This window comes from Microcebus murinus, chromosome 5 (genome assembly GCF_040939455.1).
Source record: "Microcebus murinus isolate Inina chromosome 5, M.murinus_Inina_mat1.0, whole genome shotgun sequence".
Classification (NCBI taxonomy): domain Eukaryota; kingdom Metazoa; phylum Chordata; class Mammalia; order Primates; family Cheirogaleidae; genus Microcebus; species Microcebus murinus.
The window spans coordinates 109,947,646-109,962,540 of record NC_134108.1 but is presented as its reverse complement, the minus strand read 5'-3'; the positions used below and the strand labels follow the sequence as shown (position 1 = coordinate 109,962,540).

The window sequence follows — 14,895 nt, the reverse complement described above, 5'->3', positions numbered from 1 at the left end:
TCCAGAGGAGAAAAGGCGACTGGGCCCAGGCTGGCAGCCTGACCAGAGCCTGGTGCTCAGCAGAGGCCTGACCCATAGTAGGCCTTCAATGGAATAAATTGGTATTTTCCCTCCTGATTCCCGGGAGCAAGTGAAACTGTGGGGGTGGGCGCTGGTCCTTCTTAGCGGGGGCCCTAGGGGTGGGCAGCTGCAGCTCAGTTAGCCTGGGGCAGTGGAGAGTGCTGGGCTAAGTTTCTGCCTCCAGTTGCCATGAACCTGCTGTGTGGCCTTGATGTTTGGTACTCCTCTGGGTTTTGGTCATCTCTTTTAGGCACAGTGGCCTGGATGAAGTTTTTCAAAGGGCAGTTTGCAACCCATGTGGTACACTTTTAAGGGCAATGTGGTGGGTTACAGCCAGTTGCAGCAACAACAACAACACAACTGACACAGAACAGAAAATATCAGGCCAGGCGCGGTGGCTCACACCTGTAATCCTGTACTCTGGGAGGTGAAGGCAGGAGGATCTCTTGAGGTCAGGAGTTTGAGACCAGCAAGAGCCAGACCTGTCTCTACTAAAAATAGAAAAATTAGCTGGGCTTGGTGGCACTGGCCTGTAGACCCAGCAGGATGGCTTGAGCCCAGGAGTTTGAGGTTGTTGTGAGCTAGGCTGACGCCACGGCACTCTAGCCAGGGTGACAGAGGGAGACTGTCTCAAAATATAAATAAACAAAATAAAATAAAGAATAGAAAATATCGCAATGCATCACAGGTCAAAAGGGTAAGTATTGTTTTGTAAAGCTATTATTGTTTCAGTTATATACAGATGAAGATGTGGACTAGGCTGATGTAAAACTTATTTTTGACAGTGGGCTCTGGTGAAAAAACCGTAGAACACGCGACTCAGCGATCCCAGAGCTGTCCTCCCTCCCATTTTCTAGGGGTCTTTGTAGAAACACGCACAGCCTGGGCTCTCTTGCGCGCCCTCGGCAGCTCCTCGCTCTGAACTGTCTCCACCCTCCCCGGGTCTCTCTTCCTGCTTCAGTCCCCGCGTCCCCGCCTCCCTTTCTCCCAGGGACAAACGCCCCCCGCCCCACCCCTCAGGAAGCGGAGGGGGGGTCGCAAGGGAGCAAATGTGATCGAATGGGGGTGGCAGCGCGCGCCCTATCCCGGAGTTCAGACTAAAGGACTAGGGAGCAACACCCACCCGGGGAACAGAACGGAAAGTAAGCGAGCCGGGACGTGAGTTCGAGGGCAGGACTTCAGGAGCAGAGCCCGCCGGCGGCGCCGCGGCGGTCCCTCCCAGAGGCCGGCACCCGGACTTGTCGCTGTTGGCGCTTGGGTGCGCTACTAACTAGCGAAGGTAACTCCCCCTCACCCCCACTTTTTTTTTTTTTTTTAAGGAAAAAAGGAGCCAAGTTTTGCGGCCAACTCCTGGAGAGGGAGCGGCTGCGCCGGTTCGGAAGTTGGATCTCTCTGTACACAGGAATGCGGACAGAAGAAAACAAAACCCATCCCATTGCTGCATTTCCCCTCCAAGCCCGAGCACTTCTCTTGTGCAATGAAAAGGCTTTTCACGTTGAGAAAAATGAATCCTGACTTGCGCTGCAAAGGGATGAGCGCGCCTTTGGGCGCCAGACGGCTCTCAGCCGGGCGCGGAGACCGCGCGGTGGCCGCAGGGCGGCGGCGACCAGGACGCTCTGGGGCGCGTCCTCAGCGCGCGGCTCACCGCAGTGCCTGCGGGGCGCTGGACTCCCCATCCGCGGGCGTCCGCGCTGCTTTTCAGCGACCCGAGGGCCGGGAACAGTCCGGGGAACCCCGAGGGCGGAGAGTACCCGGCTACCGCTGGGCCTCCCAGGGGTGGCAGTTCCGCGAGCCTGCGGGAGCCCCGGGACTGCCCGGACGCAGCGTGTCCGGGGAGTCCGGAGGGTTGGCGGCGCACTGGATGTCCGGGAGGCCGGACCCCGGACGTGCGAGGGGCGCTGGGAGGCGGGCCGGTGCATAGGGTGCCGGCGGGCGGGCCGCGGGGGGGGGGTGTTGGGGTGTGGCCTTCCCGCCTCCCGGGCGGAATTTGCATGTGTGTGGCGGCCCCAGACTTCCTGCTCCTTCTACGCTGCAGGTACGGGCGGGCCGGGCCGGGCTGGCGGCGGCAGGCGCGCCTAGACGTGGGCACCTCCTCACCCGGACCCCGCGCCGCGTCGCGCCGCCTCCTGCTCGGTGGCCGCCAGCCCGCCCCGGCCACGCCGAGCGCCAGGCTCCGACGTGTGGACGCGCCCCTCCCCGCTCCCGGCACCCAGTCCTCCGTACTGAGCCTGGCCACGCGCCCCTGGGCGCCCCTGCCACCCTGGGCCCCGGAGGGACGCAGCCATGAGCGAAATGTCCAGCTTTCTCCACATTGGGGACATCGTCTCCCTGTACGCCGAGGGCTCCGTCAATGGCTTCATCAGCACTTTGGGGTGAGTGAAACGAGCTGGAGGGGGACGCGGGCGGGGAGGGGTGCCGTGGGCCCTGGTGCCAGCTGCGTGCGTCCCGGTCCCGGACAGAGGACCTGGACGTCCCCAGCCCCAAGAAGCTGGGAGACGGCTCTCCTTCTTTTAGAGAAAGGAAGTGAAGTGTTTGCTCAGGTAGGAGTCAGGCGCCGGCCCGAGCTGGCAGGAGGTGCCCCCTCGGCGAAGCCTCCACCCTCCACCCTCCCGCGCGCGCCTTTCTTCGGAGGGGCGGAGGGGGCGAGACTTCCTCTGCAGGTGGTCGCGGGGCGGGCCGGCGGGAGCCTGGAGCCTGAGCTGGGGAAGGGCATCCGGGCCTGGACGTGCGCGGCTCTGGGGGTGGGGCGGAGCTGCGGGGGTGGCAGGCTCGGCTCCTGCCCGGAATCCTCTGTTACCCACGCTGTGGTGCTTTTGAGGGGTCGCCTCAAAAGTACAGGGGGCTCCCTGTACCGCCCCCTTCAGTAGGAGTGTCTCTCAGTCCTGGCCAGCTGTCCCCCTTCTTTCTCCCCGCTCTTGCAGACAATTTCCTGCGCAGGTCATCTGGCGCCCCTGGGTCCCTGGTCCCACGTTGTCTCCAGCACTTTACAAACATTAATTAATTCTGGCTGCCACCCCCCAGGGTCTGGGCTGGATAAACAGGGAATCAATTCATGTCTCTTGCCTGTAGCAAGGGTGGGCAGGGGAGAAAATCCGCAGAGAGAATGGGCTTATCTTCAGAGAAGCAGTTGGGTGAGTCCCCGAGGATGGGGAGGGGAGTGGACTGTCCTGGCTCCCCTGGTCCCTTGCAGGGCTGTTGGCAGTTAAGCTTTAGTCTTGCTGGGTAGGGACTGCATTGTGGGTTTGGAGGGCTGGCTCTGCTAGCAGGGAGTTCCCACTGGGAATCCCAGCGTGCCCTGCTTGCCATACCCCCGCACCCTCCAGGGCTCTTTTATTCCCCTCCCCATTCAGATGTGGAATCCCTGGCCACTGGTCTGTCCACTCCCACTAGATCTGACTTCTGGCCAGTTCCCAGGAGGATGGGGGTGGAGCCGCATCTGGGCCAGCATCTGTGCAGGCCTCCTGCAGGGAGCAATGACCAGGCTGCCCTGAGGCCAAGGCCTGCACACAGTAGGTACACAGTGGGCACTTACCATGCTGAGAGGAGGAGGAGAGGGTGTGGTGGTCGTGAGAGACGTGGGGCCAATGGTGGAGGTCCCTTCCTAGTATCTGAACAGCACTGGCGACTTTTGGGAAATGACTGTCTCCTGTGTTGCTTAGTGCCTGGCTCAGGGCTGAACACATAGTGTGTGGTTTTTAAGCACCTGTGAGATTGAATGGAACCAGGGAAAACATCTTATTCTTGCTTCCCCTGCCCTCACACAGGCCTCAATCCCTATAAGGGGTTCCCTCTGCTGCCCCCTAAGGGAACTTGCACCTTGGCCCTTCCTGCCCGGGGGAACTTCTGGATCCAGTCCATGTTGATCCTGGGGCAGGTCCGGGTGACCTCTGAGATCCCCTCTGCCCCAGGGTGCACCTTCCCTGGGCAAACAGCCCCAACATCTCCTGACTTTCTACCCACCTTTCCAGCCTGACATGTGCAGGTCTCATCTTAATTTGGGGGTTTTCTCACCACCTTCTTCGTACACTGCAGCCCCAGGAGCGTGATACCACTCTCTGTTCCTGCGGCCTAGCCTGGCCCGGTCTCTTTACCTTTGTTTCTGTGTTGCTCCTGCCCTTTAGTCAGTCTCCACCTGGGTAAATCTGTCCCACCCTCTAAGACCTAGTGCAAAGTGACCTCTTTTGAGAGATACTACTTCCCCCACACCCTGGGGCAGAATTAACCCTTTCTCCTCTGTGCTTCCAGACTGCTTTGGACAGACTGCTCTCTGGTGTTAATCGTTGTTGGTGGTTTCCCTGTAGGCCTGTCTAATGCTGGGCACTTTACCAGGATTAACTAATGACATCATTTATATATTCAGCACAGACACAGGCACTGCACTGGGTGCTGGGGACTGAGCGGTAAGGGGCCGTGCTTCTCACTTCTGAGGAACTTAGAGTCAAGGAAAGAAGGATTTGTAAGTGATGTAAGTTGTTGATACTCAAAGTATAGTCATCAGTCCAGCAGTTTCAGCATCACTGAGAAATACAGACTCCCAGACGCCATACCCAGTTCCACTGAATCAGAATCTGCGTTTCAATTAGATCCTGGTTGCAACACTGGTGTGTTAAGGTGTGGAGGTGCTCTAAGTGATTCTCTGTCTGCTCCATCCTCCCTAGAATCTTCCTGTCTCCATTCTCAAATCTGGGTCTCCTCTGCCTTTCTCGAGGCTGTTGGTGCCCATGTCTGAACCCAGAGGCTGATTTGACTGAGTACTCATGCCAGGTCAGTGGCAAGTGGCCAGTGTCCAGGAGGTGCCCGCAAGGGCTGGTGAATGAATTTGTGGAAGACAGGAGTGGCCTTGGTGGGCCGGTGGGCCAGGTCATCTGGGGAGATGGGAAGGGGACATTGGTAGGGGAGGGAGGCTAGGGCAGCCTTCAGATTGCCAGAGCTCTACAGGTTGAAGTAGAGGAGGCCAGTTAGAGCCTTCTAGTAAATTAGAGGTCCTGGTGAAGATTGCACATTAACTTTGGCTTTGGAGCACAGGAGGGGTCTGGGGAGTGGATCCTGGAGTGGTTGAGACTGCTGGCCAGCACGGGAAAGCAGGCCCACGCCTGCTCTTGGCAGGAAAGCCTGGCCAGTGCCACTGCCTTGCCCCTCACCCCAGGCGGGAACAGCAGAGGCCAGCTGATCAGGGCCACCAAAAGGTGGCAGATTTAATGTAGCCTCAGGCCACGGTTCTGGGAAGAACTGGCCTTAGGAACACATGGCGGACCCTTCAAGATCTCCCAGTTCTGTGAAGATCTCTTTTGAGTTCCCAGAGGGGCATCCCACACCCACAGGGAGTAAGCTCAGGAGAGCTCTCTTAAAGTTGAGCTCCTAATGTTTACCAAAGTGCCTCTGCCCACTGGGGCTGGGCCACGGAACACCATTTGGGGGCTCTCAGGGCCACTGGATCTGGTTCACCCCAGGCTCAGTGATCACAGTGAGTAGGGTCAGAAAGGACCCCTGCCTCTTCCCCATGGAGTTCCCTGTCCACCTTCCAGCCTGACCTGCTTCCCTCAGAGGCCCAGGAAGTGTGGGGAGAAATGTAGAGGAAGGCCCAGGTCCCCAGGGTCAGGGTCCTTGTGTTGGGAGCCTCAGGGCCATGGCTCTCAGGAAGGGTGTCTGTCTCACCACTAACCTGCCATGTGTTTTGTCTCACTTTGTTGCCTGGGCTAGAGTGAGTGCCATGGTGTCAGCCTAGCTCACAGCAACCTCAATCTCCTGGGCTCAAGCGATCCTCCTACCTCAGCCTCCCAAGTAGCTGGGACTATAGGCATGCACCACCATGCCCAGCTAATTTTTTGTTCTCTATATATATTTTTAGTTGGTCAATTAATTTCTTTCTATTTTTGGTAGAGATGGGGTCTCGCTCAGGCTGGTTTCGAACTCCTGACCTCGAGTAATCCACTTGCCTCGGCCTTCTAGAGTGCTAGGATTACAGGCGTGAGCCACCGCGCCTGGCACTGCCATGTATTTTTGACAAGGCCCTGCCTTCTCCGAGTGTGTTTCTGTCAGCCTGCATGGAGCTGAGGTGCTCTGGCTGTACCTGACAATCTCCTGGGGTTCTTTAAAAAAACCCCAGCTCCCAAGTCCCAGGCCTGGCCAGCTGTATCGATGCCTCTAGCGAGGGGTCTGGGTGTGGGATTTTTATTTTATTTTTTTTAATTTTTTTTTGAGTCAGAGTCTTGCTTTGTTGCCCAGGCTAGAGTGGGTGCCGTGGCGTCAGCCTAGCTCACAGCAACCTCAAACTCCTGGGCTCAAGCGATCCTCCTGCCTCAGCCTCCCCAGTAGCTGGGACTACAGGCATGTGCCACCATGCCCGGCTAATTTTTTCCCTATATATTAGTTGGCCAATTAATTTCTTTCTATTTTTAGTAGAGATGGGGTCTCACTCTTGCCCAGGCTGGTCTCGAACTCCTGACCTTGAGCAATCCACCCGCCTCGGCCTCCCAGAGTGCTAGGATTACAGGTGTGAGCTTTTTAGAAGCTGCCTGGGTGATTTTAATGTGTGCCCAGGGGCTGGACTGCTGACCTGAGGGCCCGCCCAGGCTGGTGGGCTGTGGGGAAGCCTGTCTGCTGCGGCTGCCTGTCCCTCAGCCTGGAGATTCTGTCTTTTTGTCCTCATCAGACTTCATTAAATCATTCAGCAAACATTTATGTGCCTACTATGTGGCAGGCACTGTTTTAGACCATGGGCAATCAGTAATCGAGACTGGTCCAGCTTCTTCCATTCTGTGCAGTGGGAAGTTGGAAGAGATGGTCTGTAAGGGCCCTTTGAGCCTCACGTCTCAAAGACACATGTAATTCTAGGAGGAGGACTGCCCCTCCCATGCCTCCCACATTCCCCGGGCAGATTTCAGACCTGCCTTGGCTTTCACTTACTTGTGATTTCACTGGAATGAGATGTTACACTTCTGTTCTGTACCCCAAGGCAGGATCTCTTCCACACCTACCTTGATCCATGCAACTCATTTTTTTAAAATATATTTTTTCTGATAAAATGTGAAAAACTCAAATAAAAAAATTATCTGTAATACCACTTCAACTTATATTAGCATTCTGTATTGACCTTCTAGACTTTTATATGGAAATGAACATTTACAGATGATATCTAACTATCCATATGGCTTTACATCCTGCCCTTTTTCAGATACAGTAAGCTGTATTTTCTCATGCCAGCACACTATTGTTATGGCTGCATAGCATCCCATAATATGCTGTGCCTTAATTTATTTAAGCATTAAATAAGCATTAACTCTAGTATTCAGCATTCAGGCTGCTTCTAAATTTTTGCTGTTACAAACCACTTGCCCTGAACATCCTAGTCCATACATGCCTGAACTCTTGTCCGGTTATCCTCTCGGATAAATTCCCAGAAATGGAGATCAAAGAGAATGTGCATCTTTTACCTCATAGGCTCTTTCTAACTTTGCGTGTTTCTCTGGTGGTGGAGGGGGGTGGAAATGAAACTCTCTGCCACAGAAAGTCTGACCCATGTCACATGTCTGAGTGTGGCCCGGGGGCTGGGGAGTGAGACCGTCCAGTCTCTGCCCTGGAGGCTGGCCAGGCCCCAGGCAGCACCAGGATGTGACGGGTGGGGGGTGGGGGTGAAGTGGAGAGAGGCTGGGTGAGGGGGTTGGCTGAGGATAGAGCCCCAGTGTCCGCCTTGGGACTCCAGGGTCTCAGGCTGCTTCCAGCTCCTTGGCCTGAAAGAATCCTGCTGTAGTCACTTGCTCACACTCTGCCCTGCCTTGCATTCCTGACCTCATGTCCCCTCCCTGGCTTGGCTTGGTGGGGCGGTGGCTTGGGTTGGGGGTGGGGAGATTTGCTGAATTTCAGGGTGAGGCCACACCAGCTTTCTGCTCTCAACTTGGGGGGAGGTTTCTGGGTTTCTCTGCACACATGTCTGGAGTTGCTGCGTGTCCACCTCCAGCCTTGCTCGTGTGCGGGGAGGAGGGGGAGGAAACCTGAGGGGAGGGAGGGGCGCAGAGCCCAGATCTCCAGCAGCCTCATCACAGCCCTCTGAAGGTGAGCTCTGAGCCCTCTGGGTATGTCAGGCCAGTGACACCAGGGCGAAAGTGGTACCCAGCATTCCAACCTGTAGTCAGGAGTCCCTGCAGTCAGCACCCCGGGCTTAGAGAGCCTGGGCACATAGCAGGGCTCGGCACAGAGGAGGTTGCAGGGCCTTTCAGACCAGGGACTGAGAGATCGTGGGGGCAGGAATGAGGCTGGGCGTTCACAACACAGTGAGCCAGAGTGTGGGCTGGGGATGGAATCGGGTGGGGCCACATTAACAGAGGGATTTCCACCTGGGAGACAGGCAGGAGGGACTCGTTGCAGGGGCTTTGGTGAGGCAGTAAATGATCACAGTGGTGTGTTTTTTGGTGGCAGGTGGGCAGAGCCAGAAAGGGCAGCAAACACAAATCTCAGCCCAGGAGCGGCTGCAGGCTTGAGGTAACACCTGTGCAGATTTGGTTAGCAAATGCCTCTCCCCGTCGCTCCCCCAGGCAGCCATCGCTCCTCCCTCCAGCCTGCAGGAGAGCCGTCCCCCGTATCTGAGTTAGAAACTGATGACTGCAGGTGTGGGGTGATACAGGCCACGGGAGAGAGAATTAAGTCTGTCTGAGAGATGATGATGATGATGGCAATGGGTGGACTTTACAGATCATTTCCAGTGGGAGACTCTGGCCTTCGTCTGTGCTGTCACTTTGACCCTTTACCACCAACCTGACGCATAAATATAATTTAGAAAAAGTAAAGAGAACCATTTAGAACACCAGTCTGCCCACTATCTAGGCTTAATAATTGCCCACATTTTGTCATATTTGCTACATCTATTTTTTGTTGAAGTATTTTGTGGTCAGTTACATACATTGCATCTTTTTTCCTCTAAATATAAAGGTGTGCTCCTATGTAACTGCGGTGCTGTGATCACATCAATTAATAATTCCCTAATAGCATCCAATGTCCCATCCATGGTCAGATATGCCCATCATCCTCTGTCTTTTTTTTTTTTTTTTTTTTTTTTGAGGCGAAGTCTTGCTCTGTTTCCTGGGCTAAAGTGCTGTGGTGTCAGCCTAGCTCACAGCAACCTCCAATTCCTGGGCTCAAGCAATCCTCCTGCCTCAGCCTCCTGAGTAGCTGGGACTACAGGCATGCTCTACCATGCCTGGCTAATTTTTTCTATATATATTTTTAGTTGTCCAGATAATTTCTTTCCATTTTTAGTAGAGACAGGGTCTCTTCTTGCTCAGGCTAGTCTTGAACTCCTGACCTTGAGCAATCCTCCCGCCTTGGCCTCCCAGAGTGCTAGGATTATAGGCATGAGCCACTGCATCCGGCCCTCAGTCTGTCTTTGACCACTGGTTTCTTTTAATCAGGAGGCTGTCAGGTCCACATGTTAGACTGGTTGTAATGCCTCTTAAGTCTCCTTTAAGCTAAAATAGCGCCCTGCCACCACCTCCTTTCCCATAGGACAGTTCTTGACAAGGCGGGGTTGTGGTGTACACGGCCGCCCTTTAGGATTGATTTGGCAGGCCTGGCCTGAGGGTCTGCCCTGCTGAGGTTCCTGCAGCCCCGCTGACTGCTTCGCAGTGGGACAGCCCGACAGTCCAGTTGGGGTTATGGGCAGCGGGAGAGGCCTGTGCAGGCTGGCGGCCTGGTTGCGCCTCTTCTCTGTCTCTTCTCAGCTTTCCCTCTCCTGTCCTGCTCCCTGTCTTCTCTTTGGCCTTACAGATGTGTCTTCCCAGATGCTCAGCAGCGCTGGAGACAGACCCCAGGACTGCCAGAGCCCACCCAGTCCTGAGAGCTAGAAACCCAGGCCTGAGGCAGAGGCAGGTGCCTCGAAGGCTGGCACACTAGCAGGGCCGGGCTAGCTGTTGGGCCAAGGTTAGCTGTTTGTGCTATCTCCATTGCTCCTGGAGAGACCCTCGGGGCCCTCCGAGTGTGCAGCTAACTGCACCTTCTAGACTTCAAGTTCTCAGAAGTCTTTAGCTGTGCTCATTTTTTTTTTTTTTTTTTTTTTTTTGAGACAGAGTCTCACTCTGTTGCCTGGGCTAGAGTGCCGTGGCATCAGCCTGGCTCACAGCAACCTCAAACTCCTGGGCTCAAGCAATCCTCCTGCCTCAACCTCCTTAGTAGCTGGGACTACAGGCATGCGCCACCATGCCCGGCTAATTTTTTATATATATTTTTAGTTGTCCTGTTAATTTCTTTCTATTTTTTAGTAGAGACGGGGTCTCACTCTTGTTCAGGCTGGTCTTGAACCCCTGACCTTGAGCAATCCACCCGCCTCAGCCTCCCAGAGTGCTAGGATTACAGGCGTGAGCAGCTGTACTCATTTTAAATTCCATGTATTCCATATACTGCCTGGTCCCTCCAGTGGCACAGGGTGAAGCCTTGGTAAAGGTAGGTAGAGGTAAAGGAAATGGATGCTTTTGCAGGGAAGTGGACATTAATTTCTTTTCTCCAATGAGCTGGGGACCCCAGCCAGTGAATCTAGGTTCCTCTCTCAGCATTCCTATCTCACTCTCACCTACTGGGTGTGACTTTGGGTTTCTGGAGTAGTGAGTCCCTCGGCGGGCGCCCTCATCCACCACCAGCCCATCCCAGCGTTCTGACAGTGCCTGCTGTTGGGAGTGGCCTCCTAGTGCTGGCCTGGATCTGTAGAGTGGTGGCCAGTGCCCCGGGCTAGAAGTCAGGGGACCTAGGGTCTGGAACTGGCTGCTCCATTAACTGTGTGACCTGGATTGGTTCAGTTTCCCCTCCATACCTCAGTTTCCACAGCTGGTGAAGGAGGGGGTGTGTAGGGTCCCAGGAAATTCCCTTAGTCTGTGATTTCCCCCTCCCAGGGCTGCTCTGAGGGTGGTGCTGGTTTTGATTCAGGCACCTTGATAGTCACCTGCCCCACTTCTGTTTAGCTCCCTTCCTCCTCCTCCTTATCTAATCTTTCCAGACTGCACTGACCCGCCCTGCTGCTTTCCCATGGCCCCCACCTGGATCTCAAAGTCCACCTTGGGCCGAATGGGGCCCCCTAGGTCCTGGGATGCAGCTGTCTTTCCTTCCTCGTTCAGACCAAAGTCTTGGGGTGCAGACCCCATGGGCATTTCACAGACAGCACCCTGTTCTGTATCCTTCTAGAGCAATCCCTAAGCCAGCTCCTCTCTGGAGTGTCCAGAGCTCAAGCGATCCTCCTGCCTCAGCCTCCAGAGTAGCTGTGACTACTCTGCCCACAGGCCTCCAGCCAGGCCCCTTTCCCTCTGAGCCCCATCCTCCCTGCCCTCTGCTCTTCACATTGGCCCGCCTCTCACAGCAGGGACTGTCCTCAGGGCTCCGGGGCCTCTGCTGGGCTGGCCCTGATGGGGGAGGGATTGTGATGCACTGGTATAGACTTGGCTCTGTCTTCAGGGCACTCAGCGTGGTGGGCGTGAGGTTCTGGAGGCTGGGGACCACACCCAGCACACAATAGGCTCGCAGCAGGGTCTGGTGGAAGAGACTCGGTTGTGTGTGTGCCTTCATCTGACCGGGTGTGGCTCAGGGCGCTCCTTCCACTCTGTGGGCCTCTCGGTGGACTGGAGTGAGAATGGAAGGAGACATTGCATGTAAAAACGATTTATACATTAAAGGGTTCTCACGTTGGAGGGAGGGGTGCCATCAGCTCTTAGATGGGGCACGCGCGTGCTGGGAAGGGGCCGGAGCCCTGCAGGAACCGAGCGCCCGGCCTGCCGAGGACTGCCCCAGAGATGGGGCTCGGGACGGGGCGAGGCGGGACGGTGACATCAGCGGGCTGCCTGCGGGGCAGGAGCGGGCTGAGGGGACCTTCGGGAGCCAGGGTGTGTGAAGCGCCGCAGCCACTTTCCCCTGGAGAGGTCGGCTGGGGCGCAGCGCCAGGTGCGCACCCAAGGCGGGCCCCTGCGGCTGCACTAGTTTAGTAAACACAGTTGACCCCAGGAGGAAGAGTTGGGGTGGCTAAGACCAGGGACGCCGATGCCGCCAGGTGGGGAGGGGTGCCCCGGGCCGCCCTCCGCAGACTGCCGAGCCGGGCGGGAGGGAAGCGCGGGCGCAGGCGTCGTGTCGCCCCGCCCGGCGCGCCCGCGGAGGCCGGCGTCCTGGCAGCGCTGGCGGGCGGGCGATGGCCGCACGCGGGCGGCGAGTTTCGCTTGGCCTCGGGGTCGGGGACCGGGGCGGGCTCAGGCTCACCCGCGCCGCCGGCGACCTCCGGACCCTGCTGTCCGGGCCTGGGGACCTGGGGCCCAGAACCGCTCCTACCACGCAGTGGCTGGGGGATCTCAGCCTCGCCTTCTGAGCACCTCCTCCTTCAAGACGTACCTGTCTCGGCCTCACTCTGGCCCCAGGCCGCCTGGCCCATCCGATAAGGGCTTTCTGCTAATCTGTAAGTGCTGGCGACTCCCCTCCCGCCAGCACCTTCTTGGGGGGCCTCAGTCCTAATAAGTAGGTGCAGGAGAATGGAGGGAAGGGCTTGGGCACACCTTGGGACCCTGCAAACATCCTGCTGGAGGCCACCTTCTTTGCCTACACGCCCCGGATGGGGGCTGCGCTAAACACCAGGGGGGGAACAGAAAGAGGAAGGCGCCGTGTCACCCCTTGGAGGCGGGCACAGAACGGAGCCCAGTTCCCAGGCCACCCTAGTTCCCTGTTTTGCTGGTCTTGGCCCAGGAGGATGCTGGGAGGGTCCCATCTCCTGCCTCTCAAGTCCTCCCTGCTGGCCGGCCTCACTGCCTCCCTCCCGGGCCACCCTGCTGCTGGCCCTATAGGGCTTGCTTCTCTGCCCTGCCTCACGCCCACCGTTCCCAGCCCCTCTCTGCTGCAGATCTGAGATGCTTTGCTTCCCAGCCTTGTTTAGGGTTCTCCTCCTGGTCGCCATGCTCCCCTCCTGACCTGTCCCTTCTAGAACTGAGTGGCTTCAGTGTGCACTCCTGCCTCGTGGGCCACTGGGCCTGCGGAGGGGCTGAGTTTGACACAGGGCTTCCGCAGCTGTGCAAGCGTGGGAGGGGACAGATGGACATCACCTGATGACCAGGCAGGGCTGTACCAGGGCGACTAGGAAGTGCACTCTGGCATCCAAACGTGCATGTCTTCCCGGCATGTGTGACCCAGACCAGGAGTTCCCAGGGGAGAAGTGGTGGGTTCTGGGGTGAGGGTGGGTTTTTCCTCAGACAGAGTCTCTGAGGAGCGGGACTGTGTAGCCTCCTTCCTCTGACACAGGCCTCGTGCCCTGGCCAAGATGGGGGTGCGGGGGTTCCCCGACCCTCTCTTCAGCCTTGCAACCTCCCTGCTGCCCTTGTGCCAGCACCCCCGGCAGTGCCAGGCCCTGGCCATGCTTTCTCCCCACCCTGCCCCCCAATTAAATTCATCCATCCTGGGTCCCCTCCCCTCAGGGCTTAGCTAAGAGACTGCCAGCTAATCTGATTCACTGTCTCACAGGACATTCTGTGAATTATTCAGGGCCCTGAGCAGCTCCTGCTGCTGCTTTCACACCTCCTGGGTCGGCCAAGCTCCCACCTCTCCCTCCTCTGAATTCGGGCAAAACCCACAGCTGGTACCACAGGTTGGCAACTGAAGCACCTTCTTTATATTATTACTCTTCTGAGTATGTGACTTTTCTTCCCAATGAGATTTTATTTTATTTTTTATTTATTTATTTATTTTTATTTATTTATTTTTTTTTTGGAGACAGAGTCTCGCTTTGTTGCCCAGGCTAGAGTGAGTGCCGTGGCGTCAGCCTAGCTCACAGCAACCTCAATCTCCTGGGCTCAAGCGATCCTCCTGCCTTAGCCTCCCAAGTAGCTGGGACTACAGGCATGCGCCACCATGCCCGGCTAATTTTTTTTTTTTTTGTATATATTAGTTGGCCAATTAATTTCTTTCTATTTATAGTAGAGATGGGGTCTCGCTCTTGCTCAGGCTGGTTTCGAACTCCTGACCTCGAGCAATCCGCCCACCTCGGCCTCCCAGAGTGCTAGGATTACAGGCGTGAGCCACCACGCCCGGCCTATTTTTTATTTTTTATTTTTGAGACAGAGTCTCACTCTGTTGCCTGGGCTAGAGTGCAGTGGCGTCAGCCTAGCTCACAGCAACCTCCAACTCCTGGGCTCAAGCGATCCTGCTGCCTCAGCCTCCTGAGTAGCTGGGACTACAGGCATGTGCCGCCACGCCCGGCTAATTTTATTTTAGTTGGCCAAGTAATTTATTTCTATTTTTAGTAGAGATGGGGGGTCTCACTCTTGCTCAGGCTGGTTTTGAACTCCTGAACTTGAGCCATCCGCCTGCCTGGGCCTCCCAGAGTGCTAGGATTACAGGCGTGAGCCACTTCGCCTGGCCCCAACAGATTTTAAACTCCCTGGGTCAGGGACCTTATCTTTTGCTTCTTGTCTGCTTCACTCCACAGCTAGTAAAGTGAATTAATTCACTTGGTATGTATTTCCTGGGTCCCTGCTCTCCACCAGGCAGGGGTCTAGTGCTGGGGACACAGCAGAGACACAAACAGACACATCCCTGTTCTCATGGAACTCATATCCCATGATGCAGGGTGAGGGCTAGGAAACAAAATGAGTGAAATATGTAGCCGGCCAGGGGGTGGTAAGTGCTAGAGACCAGTGAGGGAGGGCGTAAGGAGTGCAGGACTGAGCAGCTTACAATTTTAAAAGTAATGGGGGCCGGGTGCAGTGGCTCACGCCTGTAATCCTAGCACTCTGGGAGGCTGAGGCCCTCAGATTGCTTGAGGTCAGGAGTTTGAAACCAGCCTGAACGAGACCCCGTCTCTACTATAAAGAAATAAATTAATTGGCCAAC

General features: G+C 56.3%; 1 protein-coding gene across 2 annotated transcripts in view; it reads left to right on the top strand.

Annotated features, from left to right (window-relative positions):
* Positions 1–2,049: 2,049 nt before the first annotated feature.
* Positions 2,050–14,895, top strand: part of ITPR3 (inositol 1,4,5-trisphosphate receptor type 3) — a 65,257-nt gene continuing 52,411 nt past the window's right edge. The window contains exon 1 of one of the 2 annotated variants that reach the window (XR_012919340.1): positions 2,050–2,432. Coding sequence is in view for 1 of the 2 variants with exons in the window: in XM_012746844.3 (XP_012602298.2) it covers positions 2,344–2,432 (89 nt within the window). In the remaining variant the exon portion in view is untranslated. The remainder of the gene's footprint in view (positions 2,433–14,895) is intronic. The other variant, XM_012746844.3, reaches the window with a different exon arrangement.